At 50.5% G+C, this 12808-nt stretch overlaps 1 protein-coding gene across 5 annotated transcripts in view; it reads right to left on the bottom strand.

Moving 5' to 3' along the window:
* The window catches only part of LOC140419553 (uncharacterized), a 215735-nt gene that overhangs the window by 83098 nt on the left and 119829 nt on the right, over positions 1-12808 (bottom strand). For all 5 annotated transcript variants that reach the window (XM_072503474.1, XM_072503458.1, XM_072503464.1 and 2 more), the window contains one exon: positions 11424-11552. In XM_072503474.1, coding sequence (XP_072359575.1) covers positions 11424-11552 — 129 coding nt within the window. The remainder of the gene's footprint in view (positions 1-11423; positions 11553-12808) is intronic.

Raw genomic sequence — 12808 nt, 5'->3', positions numbered from 1 at the left:
TGTGGCGACTAGGGGCCCTCCACAGTAACCTCATGTGACGCCTACTTGTGACAAGAAGCGATCTTCATGTTTCATCTAGGGGGAACGGATCTAGGGGGGGGGGGGGGGGGAGAAGGGATCTAGGGGGTGGAGGCGAAGGGATCTAGGGGGGAGAAGGGATCTGGGGGGGGAGAAGGGATCTAGGGGGAGAAGGGATCTAGGGGGAGAAGGGATCTAGGGGGGGGAGAAGGGATCTAGGGGGAGAAGGGATCTAGGGGGGGAGAAGGGATCTAAGGGGGAGAAGGGATCTAGTTGGGGGAGAATGGATCGAGGGGGGGAAGGGATCGAGGGGGGGGGAAGGGATCTAGGGGAAAGAAGGGATCTCCGGGGGGGGAGAGAAGGGATCTAGGGGGGAGAAGGGATCTGTGGGGGAGAAGGGATCTGGGGGGGAGAAGGGATCTGGGGGGAGAAGGGATCTGGGGGGAGAAGGGATCTGGGGGGAGAAGGGATCTGGGGGGAGAAGGGATCTGGGGGGAGAAGGGATCTGGGGGGAGAAGGGATCTGGGGGGAGAAGTGATCTGGGGGGGGAGAAGGGATCTACATAGAACATAGAACAATACAGCGCAGTACAGGCCCTTCGGCCCACGATGTTGCACCGAAACAAAAGCCATCTAACCTACACTATGCCATTATCATCCATATGTTTATCCAATAAACTTTTAAATGCCCTCAATGTTGGCGAGTTCACTACTGTAGCAGGTAGGGCATTCCACGGCCTCACTACTCTTTGCGTAAAGAACCTACCTCTGACCTCTGTCCTATATCTATTACCCCTCAGTTTAAAGTTATGTCCCCTCGTGCCAGCCATATCCATCCGCGGGAGAAGGCTCTCACTGTCCACCCTATCCAACCCCCTGATCATTTTGTATGCCTCTATTAAGTCTCCTCTTAACCTTCTTCTCTCCGACGAAAACAACCTCAAGTCCATCAGCCTTTCCTCATAAGATTTTCCCTCCATACCAGGCAACATCCTGGTAAATCTCCTCTGCACCCGCTCCAAAGCCTCCACGTCCTTCCTATAATGTGGTGACCAGAACTGTACGCAATACTCCAAATGCGGCCGTACCAGAGTTCTGTACAGCTGCAACATGACCTCCCGACTCCGGAACTCAATCCCTCTACCAATAAAGGCCAACACTCCATAGGCCTTCTTCACAACCCTATCAACCTGGGTGGCAACTTTCAGGGATCTATGTACATGGACACCTAGATCCCTCTGCTCATCCACACTTTCAAGAACTTTACCATTAGCCAAATATTCCGCATTCCTGTTATTCCTTCCAAAGTGAATCACCTCACACTTCTCTACATTAAACTCCATTTGCCACCTCTCAGCCCAGCTCTGCAGCTTATCTATATCCCTCTGTAACCTGCTACATCCTTCCACACTATCGACAACGCCACCGACTTTAGTGTCGTCTGCAAATTTACTCACCCACCCTTCTGCGCCTTCCTCTAGGTCATTGATAAAAATGACAAACAGCAACGGCCCCAGAACAGATCCTTGTGGTACTCCACTTGTGACTGTACTCCATTCTGAACATTTCCCATCAACCACCACCCTCTGTCTTCTTTCAGCTAGCCAATTTCTGATCCACATCTCTAAATCACCCTCAATCCCCAGCCTCCGTATTTTTTGCAATAGCCTACCGTGGGGAACCTTATCAAACGCTTTGCTGAAATCCATATACACCACATCAACTGCTCTACCCTCGTCTACCTGTTCAGTCACCTTCTCAAAGAACTCAATAAGGTTTGTGAGGCATGACCTACCCTTCACAAAGCCATGCTGACTATCCCTGATCATATTATTCCTATCTAGATGATTATAAATCTTGTCTCTTATAATCCCCTCCAAGACTTTACCCACTACAGACGTGAGGCTCACCGGTCTATAGTTGCCGGGGTTGTCTCTGCTCCCCTTTTTGAACAAAGGGACCACATTTGCTGTCCTCCAGTCCTCTGGCACTATTCCTGTAGCCAATGATGACATAAAAATCAAAGCCAAAGGTCCAGCAATCTCTTCCCTGGCCTCCCAGAGAATCCTAGGATAAATCCCATCAGGTCCCGGGGACTTATCTATTTTCAGCCTGTCCAGAATTGCCAACACCTCTTCCCTACGTACCTCAATGCCATCTATTCTATTAGCCTGGGGCTCAGCATTCTCCTCCACAACATTATCTTTTTCCTGAGTGAATACTGACGAAAAATATTCATTTAGTATCTCGCCTATCTCTTCAGACTCCACACACAATTTCCCATCCCTGTCCTTGACTGGTCCTACTCTTTCCCTAGTCATTCGCTTATTCCTGACATACCTACAGAAAGCTTTTGGGTTTTCCTTGATCCTTCCTGCCAAATTCTTCTCATGTCCCCTCCTTGCTCGTCTTAGCTCTCTCTTTAGATCCTTCCTCGCTACCTTGTAACTATCCATCGCCCCAACCGAAACTTCACACTTCATCTTCACATAGGCCTCCTTCTTCCTCTTAACAAGAGATTCCACTTCCTTGGTAAACCACGGTTCCCTCGCTCGACGCCTTCCTCCCTGTCTGACCGGTACATACTTATCAAGAACACGCAGTAGCTGATCCTTGAACAAGCCCCACTTATCCAGTGTGCCCAACACTTGCAGCCTACTTCTCCACCTTATCCCCCCCAAGTCACGTCTAATGGCATCATAATTGCCCTTCCCCCAGCTATAACTCTTGCCCTGCGGTGTATACTTATCCCTTTCCATCATTAACGTAAACGTCACCGAATTGTGGTCACTGTCCCCAAAGTGCTCTCCTACCTCCAAATCCAACACCTGGCCTGGTTCATTACCCAAAACCAAATCCAACGTGGCCTCGCCTCTTGTTGGCCTGTCAACATATTGTTTCAGGAAACCCTCCTGCACACACTGTACAAAAAAACGACCCATCTATTGTACTCGAACTATATATTTTCTAGTCAATATTTGGAAAGTTAAAGTCTCCCATAATAACTACCCTGTTACTTTCGCTCATATCCAGAATCATCTTCGCCATCCTTTCCTCTACATCCCTAGAACTATTAGGAGGCCTATAAAAAACTCCCAACAGGGTGACCTCTCCTTTCCTGTTTCTAACTTCAGCCCATACTACCTCGGAAGAAGAGTCCCCATCTAGCATCCTCTCCGCCACCGTAATACTGCTCTTGACTAGCAGCGCCACACCTCCCCCTCTTTTGCCTCCTTCTCTGAGCTTACTAAAACACCTAAACCCCGGAACCTGCAACATCCATTCCTGTCCCTGCTCTATCCATGTCTCTGAAATGGCCACAACATCGAAGTCCCAGGTACCAACCCATGCTGCCAGTTCCCCTACCTTGTTTCGTATACTCCTGGCATTGAAGTAGACACACTTCAAACCACTTACCTGAACACTGGCCCCCTCCTGCGACGTCAAATCTGTGCTCCTGACCTCTATACTCTCATTCTCCCTTACCCTAAAACTACAATCTAGGTTCCCATGCCCCTGCTGCATTAGTTTAAACCCCCCCAAAGAGCACTAACAAATCTCCCCCCCCAGGATATTTGTGCCCCTCAGGTTCAGATGTAGACCATCCTGTCTGTAGAGGTCCCACCTTCCCCAGAAAGAGCCCCAGTTATCCAGAAATCTGAATCCCTCCCGCCTGCACCATCCCTGTAGCCACGTGTTTAAATGCTCTCTCTCCCAATTCCTCATCTCACTATCACGTGGCACGGGCAACAACCCAGAGATAACAACTCTGTTTGTTCTAGTTCTGAGCTTCCATCCTAGCTCCCTGAAAGCCTGCCTGACATCCTTGTCCCCTTTCCTACCTATGTCGTTAGTGCCAATGTGGACCACGACTTGGGGCTGCTCCCCCTCCCCCTAAGGACCCGGAAAACACGATCCGAGACATCACGTACCCTTGCACCTGGGAGGCAACATACCAAACGTGAGTCTCTCACGCTCCCACAAAATCTCCTATCTGTGCCCCTGACTATAGAGTCCCCAATTACTAATGCTCTGCTCCTCTCCCCCCTTCCCTTCTGAGCAACAGGGACAGACTCCGTGCCAGGGGCCCGTACCCCATGGCTTACCCCTGGTAAGTCGTCCCCCCCACAAGTATCCAAAGTGGTATACTTGTTTCTCAGGGGAACGACCGCAGGGGATCCCTGCACTGACTGCTTTTTCCCAGTCCCTCTTATAGTTACCCACCTATCCCCAATCTTTGGTGTAACTAATTCCCTGAAGCTGCTATCTATGACCCCCTCAGCCTCCGAATGATCCGAAGTTCTTCCAACTCCAGCTCCGGTTCCCTAACTTGGTCTTGGAGGAGCTGGAGATGGCAGCACTTCCTGCAGGTAAAATCAGCAGGGACACTAACTGCATCCCTCACCTCAAACATCCTGCAGGAGGAACATTGCACTCCCTTCCCTGCCATTCCTCTAACTTTCTACCAAGATCTGGCTAACAACTAAATTAAATTTTTATGAAAAATAATAATAATATAATAAAATATGGTACTTACCTCAGACCAATGGGTTTTATTATTAGGTTAGAGGAGGAGGGCGGGTGGGAGACACTACACGTGTAGTGTCTCGGGTTTCCTCTCCACCAGAATTTATTGGTGAGGGTCTTCCCAGACGTCTGCGGGTCGACTTCCTGTTCCCGCCTAAAAAACTAATTTGAAAAAAAAAAGAAAAATTCTCAGCTCGTGCTGAAATTGACTAACCAGCCAGCTCCACTCCCGCCGAAATCGACTGGCCTGCCCCTGCAAAGACAAGTGCTTTTAAAGGACAGACTTACCTCCCAGCAACCACTTCCGCAATGCTCCCGCTGAAACTGACTCACCAGCTGTTCTCACGCCGAAATCGACTGGCCTGCCCCTGCAAAGACAAGTGCTTTTAAAGGTTGACTTACCTCCCAGCAGCCACTTCCGCAATGCTCCCGCTGAAACTGACTCACCAGCTGTTCTCACGCCGAAATCGACTGGCCTGCCCCTGCAAAGACAAGTGCTTTTAAAGGACAGACTTACCTCCCAGCAACCACTTCCGCAATGCTCCCACTGAAACTGACTCACCAGCTGTTCTCACGCCGAAATCGACTGGCCTGCCCCTGCAAAGACAAGTGCTTTTAAAGGACAGACTTACCTCCCAGCAACCACTTCCGCAATGCTCCCGCTGAAACTGACTCACCAGCTGTTCTCACGCCGAAATTGACTGGCCTGCCCCTGCAAAGACAAGTGCTTTTAAAGGACAGACTTACCTCCCAGCAGCCACTTCCGCAATGCTCCCGCTGAAACTGACTCTGGGGATCTGGGGGGGAAGAAGGGATCTGGGGGGGGGGAAGAAGGGATCTGGGGGGGGAAGAAGGGATCTGGGGGGGGGGAAGAAGGGATCTCGGGGGGGGGGAGAAGGGATCTGGGGGGGGAAGAAGGGATCTGGGGGGGAAGAAGGGATCAGGAGGGGGAAAGAAGGGATCTGTGGGGGAAAGAAAGGATCTGGGGGGGGGAAAGAAGGGATCTGCGGGGGGGAAGAAGGGATCTGGGGGGGAGAAGGGATCGGGGGGAAGAAGGGATCTGGGGGGGAAGAAGGGATCTGGGGGGGGAAGAAGGGATCTGGGGGGGGAAGAAGGGATCTGGGGGGGGAAGAAAGGATCTGCGGGGGGAAGAAGGGATCTGGGGGGGGCGAAGAAGGGATCTGGGGCGGGGAGAGAAGAAGGGATCTGGGGGGGGGAGGAAGAAGGGATCTGGGGGGGGGGAGAAAGGGATCAAAGGGGGGGGGATCCGAGGGTGGGGAAGGGATCAGAGGGTGTGGGAGATGCTGTTTCCCCTTTTGGACAATGGGACGATTACTTAGACAGGCGCTTCCATGATGAACGGCGTAACGGTTGCACATCCACGGCCCGTGGACCTGAGGATTCCCCCTCTGATGCGCCCTGTGTCTCCATCTCGGAGTCAAAGTCTGCTGCCTCCGTCATGTCAGCGTCTCTATCACCATTCGGTCCCGTAACGACCTGCGCAGGCTTTGAGTGAGGCACCAATGGAAGATTGTGAGGACTACCTTCCCTTGTCTCTGGGTCTCTGCAGCTGTAGAAATGAGCTCTGGGGGCGGGGAATCTTTGGAGGGGATAGTCTTCTGGACCGAACGTGGTCTACATGTTTGCGCTGGAGACGACCCTGGGCTTGCACCTGGTAAGATATAGGGCCCGTTTGGCGAAAGATTACGCCAGGAACCCACTGGGCACCACCAGCATAATTCCGAACGAACACTGGGTCACCGGGCGCAAACTGCCGAATCGGCCGATGCCGAGAAAATCCCTGTCCCTGCCGTTCTTGTGTGCGCTGTACTTTTGCGCCAATATCCGGGAAAACCATACTAAGGCGGGTGCGAAGTCTCCGGCCCATTAGGAGTTCTGCGGGAGCTACCCCAGTCACCGCATGGGGGGTGGTCCTGTACGTAAACAAAAAGCGAGCCAGTCTCGTGTCCATTGATCCGGAAGACTGCTTCTTTAGGCCTCTTTTGAATGTCTGCACTGCGCGCTCTGCCAACCCATTTGAAGCCGGGTGGTCAGGGGCAGTGCGGATATGGCATATGCCGTTCATCTTCATGAACCTCGCAAACTCCTCACTCGTGAATGGAGTGCCGTTATCCGTGACCAGCATCTCGGGGAGGCCATGCGTACTAAAAGACAAATGCATCTTTTCAATTGTTGCGCAGGACGTTGTCCCCTGCATCTTATGCACCTCTAGCCATTTAGACTGGGCGTCGATTAATAGAAGGAACATGGATCCTTGAAAAAGGCCTGCGAAATCTGCATGCAAGTGTGCCCAAGGCCGCCCTGGCCATTCCCAGTGATGTAGGGGTGCGGCCGGCAGAAGCTTCTGATGCTCCTGGCAAATGGAGCAGTTTTGGGCCACCTTCTCAATGTCAGTGGCGAGGCCTGGCCACCAGACATAACTCTGGGCCAACATTTTCATTTTGGTCACACCTGGATGCCCATTGTGCAAGTCTCTTAGTATCTGCTCCTGGCCTTCTTCCGGGACAATCACACGCGTCCCCCACAAGAGGATGCCGTCTTCCACGCTGAATTCTGACAGCTTGGAGGAAAATGCCCGCAACTCACCTGGGAGCCGTCTATGCTGCTCACCATACAGGACTATGTGCCGAACCTTTGACAGGACTGGCTCCGTCTGGGTCCACTCACGGATCTGTGATGCCGTGACAGGCAAGGTGTCCATAAAATTTAGGGTTGCAACCACCTCAGCGGTCGTGGGGGTCGACATGGGGCCGGTCGATAAAGGCAATCGGCTCAGTGCGTCGGCATTTGCTATCTGCGTTCCTGGTTTGTGCTCCAGAGAATACTCGTATGCAGCAAGCAACAAAGCCCAGCGCTGGATCCGTGCGGAAGCAATGGGCGGTGTTGGCTTATCCTCTCTGAAAAGTCCCAGCAGAGGCTTATGATCAGTCACGATAGTGAAATGGCGGCATACACGTACTGGTGGAAGCGTTTCACCGCAAAAACCACTGCCAGTCCCTCCTTCTCGATCTGCATGTACTTTTTCTCCGCTGCAGTCAATGTGCGGGAGGCGAAAGCTATCGGTCGCTCGGCCCCGTTCTCCATCTTGTGGGACAGGACGGCCCCAATACCATACGGGGATGCATCACATGTGACGAGCAAAGGCTTTCCAGGATCATAGTGGGTTAGTAACCCGGACGACGACAATTGTTGCTTTACCCACCGGAAAGCGGTTTCTTGCGGCTGACCCCAAACCCAGGTGTGATTTTTCTTTAGCAGAAGGTGCAACGGAGCCAGCGTAGTTGCCAGATTGGGGAGGAACTTCCCGTAATAGTTTACGAGACCGAGAAAAGAACGAAGATGCGAAGTGTCAGTCGGGGCGGGGGCCTGTTGAATCTCTGCGACGGGGTGCAAACCTTCGCGGTCCACCCGATAACCTAGGTAGACTACTTCCTTTGCCTGAAATACGCACTTTGTGTGACGGAAACGGACTCCAGCCTCCGAAAAGCGTCTAAGGACAGGCTCCAGATTTTCAAAATGTCCCTTCTCCGACATCCCTGTAATCAAAACGTCATCTAAGTAGACAGCAACACGTGGTAAACCTCTCAAAATGCCCTCCATAACACGTTGAAAAATAGCGCAGGCAGAGGATACTCCAAAGGGCAACCGTGTATATTCATACAGGCCCCGGTGTGTATTAATCGTTACATATGGTCGGGAGGCAAGGTCCAGCTCCAGCTGTAGGTAGGCGTGACTCATATCTAATTTTGTGAAGGAGAGTCCGCCTGCAAACCTCGCGTAGAGATCCTCTATGCAAGGCATTGGATATCGGTCGAGTCAGGAAGCCGTATTCACTATAAGTTTATAGTCGCCACACAAGCGAACTGTGGCATCTGGCTTCATTACAGGTACAATTGGTGCTGCCCAGTCAGCAAAACGGATGGGCCTGATAATACCCAAACTCTCCAAACGAGTGAGCTCCCCTTCTACCTTCTCGAGCAAGGCGTAAGGTACCGGGCGCACCCGGAAATAGCGCGGCGTGGCTCCTGGTTCGACTTGGATACGGGCTACGGCCCCTTTTATTTTCCCCAAACCAGGCTGGAATACATCTGGGTATCGTCCCAGCACCTCAATCAACCCTTCAGAAACTGTTTGGATTATGTGCTGCCATTGCAACCGCAAATGGCGCAACCAGTCCCGACCCAACAGGCTGGGCCCATGGCCACGCACTACGATAAGTGGGAAACGCCCATCCTGGCGTCCATAAACAACAGGGGTCATTGTGGTTCCTGCAATGACCAGTGGTTCCCCCATGTAGGTGGCCAACCTGGCCTGAGAGTCGGTTAACGTAAGGGTCTGTATACCCTGCTTGATGCGGTCGAATGTCCTCTGGGCGATCACGGAGACCGCTGCGCCAGTGTCCAACTCCATCTCAAGCGGGTGACCATTGACCCGTACTGTCATCTTAATGGGGGCCACACGGGGATCTGCCACACAATGCAGCTGCAGGCAGTCGTCCTCCGTCTCCACGTCCTCAGGAGTAGTCGCCGCAGGTTCATTCACATGGAAGGTACGGCCTCTGGGCTGGTCCCAGTTACGACCCCTGGGCTGGTCCCAGATTCGGTCGGAACGATGGCGCCTCTGGCGCCCCCAGGACCAGCTTCCGCGACGGGGTCGGCGCCTACAAGTCTGACACGGACATGGCTCCTCATCCATTGGTTCTGGAGAAGGCTCCCTTCGGGGAGGAATGTCCGACGGCCACTGGCGTCGGTCCGGACGTCGCCTCGCCCAAGGTACCGCAGGAGTGCGGGGGGACGTTTTCGGACGGAAAGGGTTGCGCCCCAAGGCATGCACTTCCATTCCATGTAGCTCCTGCACTCCTCGTTGTGCGCTCTCTCGGGACAATACTATTTGAATGGCCTGTTGAAAAGTCAATGTTGGCTCAGCTAACAACTTTCTCTGGGTGGCCGCATTGTTAATACCGCAAACCAAACGGTCGCGTTACATTTCTGACAAGGTCTCACCATAGTCACAATACTCCGCAATCCTGCATAGCCTGGATAGAAAATCGGCAATGGATTCTCCAGGGGTCCTCTCAGCGGTATTAAACCGGTAACGCTGGACTATCGTGAACGGGGTTGGGTTAAAATGTTGCCCCACTATATTCACAAGTTCATCAAACGTTTTGGTGTCCGGCGCAGCTGGGTACATAAGGCTCCTAATCACCCCAAACGTATGCGGGCCGCAGGCGGTGAGCAATATGACCACCTGGCGCTCGTTTTCGGTGATATTGTTTGCCCGGAAATAGTAACGCATCCGTTGTGCGTACTGGTTCCAGCTTTCCAGCGCAGCATCAAAAACATCCAAACGTCCGTACAAAGGCATGGTATAATAGAAAACAACTTCCAACCTGTATCCAACAAAAATCCAGGGAGGTGGCTTCAGCAGTGTAGAGAGCTATTCACTTTAACCCTCGTCCCTAGTTTTGTGAGGGCCACGAAGAATCCAGCACAAGTTTTAAGGATACAAAGTAATAACATTTATTTACAATAACATATATATATATATATATATATATATATATATATATATATAACAGCAGCAGCAACTTCCCTTGCTGCACACTCCTTCCTGCTGGTTCCAAACTGGCCAGCTTTATTTATACTTGGAGTTTACTAATGGTTTCTCCGCCCCCCTCATTGGGGAAGCTCATACTCCCACAGGATTGTGGGATTGTCATTAGTCCCCAGCCAATGGTAAGCAGGCAGGTTATAACAAAATACTTGGCTCAATAAGTGTATTTTCATGTAAAACAAAATTACTTTCAATTGCTTTGTCAGTTGAACAAAAACTCAGCTGCATCCATTCTTCATCTGGGACAGTGCACAATTACCCAGGATCTCTCACAGAGATCAGTGTGAATATGGCAGAAGCCTTTCCACTCAGATGCCCAGCAAACAGTTGTTACTGTTCATCACAGGTTTAACTCGTAGATTTTAATAACACATAGCTGCAGAACTGTCATAGTAACAGCAGCAGCAGCTCATGCAAAGTATTGACTTGAATTCATCATGGCCAGGATTTTTAGGATGGTAAGGCTTCCATTCCACTATCTGAAATGTTGGTGGGGGACACATCCCACCTGCCCCACAGTGATGTCATACTCCAACGAGCGTTAATTGGCTGGAGGCGGGACTTTTGTCCCTCACTTGGGTGAAAGTTCCACCTTAGAGAGCTGCAGGTCAATCTGAGCAGCCAGCAGTTCTCTAGTCTGTGCAGCACCAGAAGCTGCTGTGAACAGGACTGAGACTGTGGTCAGTCCTCAGAGCCTAAGTTCCAGGATTCCAGGGACAGGTAAGCTTTGGGGGTCTGAAGGAGGCCTGATGGGATGGACAGAGAATTGGGGTTTCAGCGAAGAGGTGGGGGGAGAGGCAGGGAGGTCCAGCGGTCACCAGACCCTAATTGTGGGGTATGAGGGAGTACCTGGTGTTAAAAAGGATGGAGGCAACCCCCTTCCCACTTTAAGCCTAAAGCTGATTTATTTCTTGGCTTTCCCCATAGCCCGGAACTCCTCCCAACAGCCCGGAAATTGAGGCTGGACCGGAAACGGCCCTTAAGTGGTCAATAATTGGCCACAAGGGCCTCAACTGGGGCAAGCACGGGTCGATTGGTTGAGGCCTCACCTCTCCCAGCATTAAATTGCAGAGAGTTTGGGGCAGACAGAAACCCAACTGGAGGCCTATCAGAGGAACTTTACGCTCACCCCCCATCTACAAACTCATCAGTGGGGGAGCATAAAATTCGACCCCATGCATTGAAATTTATTCACTGAATAAATAAGTAATGACAAAAAAAAGATTTGAAATAAATATGTTGCACCTTTAGTTGAGAATTCACGGGGGTCTGTCTTCTTTCAGTAGGCATTCTTCTTCCAGTTGGAGTTGAACTACGACTCCTATGTCTACACAAGGCTGTTTGTGATGTACCTTTAATAATGGCATCTGATACCTGGATATTAAAGGTGATATTTATTACTACAACATTTCACCGTAAAACATTGCTTAAAGCAAGAAACATGTTTTTAATCAGCATAGATTATGTAAACAAGTGTTTTGGCTATTCAAGGGTTAATCACAATTCATGTCGGGGCAATATGACGCCACATTTAGTTTGTGCTCTAAGATGTTCTAAGTGCTCGAAGACAAAGCTTAGGGCTGGCATGATGTCTGTGTGGAGTTTGCACATTCTCCCCTTGTCTGCATGGGTTTCCTCTGGGCCCTCCGGTTTCCAAAGATGCAGGTTAGGTGGATTGGCCATGCTAAATTGCCCCTCAGTGTCCAAAGATGTGCAGGTTAGATTGGGTTACGGGAATAGGGAGGGGGAGGGGGCCAAGGCAGGGTGCTTTTTCATAGGGTTGGTGTAAACTTGATGGGCAGAATGGCCTCCTTCTGCACTGTAGGGATTCTATGGTTCTATGGTCTGTTATGGCTAGCAATACTGGTACACAATCTGAGCGATTCACTACATTGATGTTGCTAATCTTGCTGGGTCAACTGATTCTCCACATGCAGAGGATTAGAAAAATGCAAGAAGTACTCCCAAGCTTCAGGAACAGCATCCAAATGCCTTTGAAAGAGTTGAAATGTTGTGGGTTGTAGATTTGTTAAGTGGGGAAGCTGAATAAGTGCATGACAGAGAAAGAAATGGAATGATTATGCTGATGAGGTTAAATGAAGAGGGGCTGGTAGGAGGCTTGTTTGCAGCAATAAAAACCTGGTGGACTGAATGATCTCTTTCAGCTCTGTAATTCTATGTAACCAGATAAAGAATACAATCTCATACTTAGAAACTAGAAAAGAGGTTGTCTTAGGGGCTGCGGATGAATATGCCATGTTCATATAATATTTTAAAATTCTCTTCATTGTTATCCACCTCTGGATTTGTGTCTTATGAAAATTTTGAGAAGTTATGCGTGTCAAATGAGACATTAAACAGAAGCTTCATCTTCTCTCTTAAGTAAATGCAAAGGATCTCATAACACTATTCAAACAAGAGTTTTTTTTTTGTTCATGGGATGTGGGCATTGCTGGCTGGTCAGCATTTATTGCCCATCACTGAGGGCATTTAAGAGTCAACCACATTGCTGTGGATTAGGAGTCACATGTAGGCCACGCCAGGTAAGGACAACAGATTTCCTTCCTTAAAGGACATTAGTGAATCAGATGACAATCAACAATGGTTTCAGATTTTTTTTATTGAATACA

The sequence above is a fragment of the Scyliorhinus torazame genome, chromosome 1, assembly GCF_047496885.1.
Source record: "Scyliorhinus torazame isolate Kashiwa2021f chromosome 1, sScyTor2.1, whole genome shotgun sequence".
Lineage (NCBI taxonomy): Eukaryota > Metazoa > Chordata > Chondrichthyes > Carcharhiniformes > Scyliorhinidae > Scyliorhinus > Scyliorhinus torazame.
Note: the sequence above shows the minus strand (reverse complement) of the source record. Positions and strands in the feature narration are given on the sequence as shown.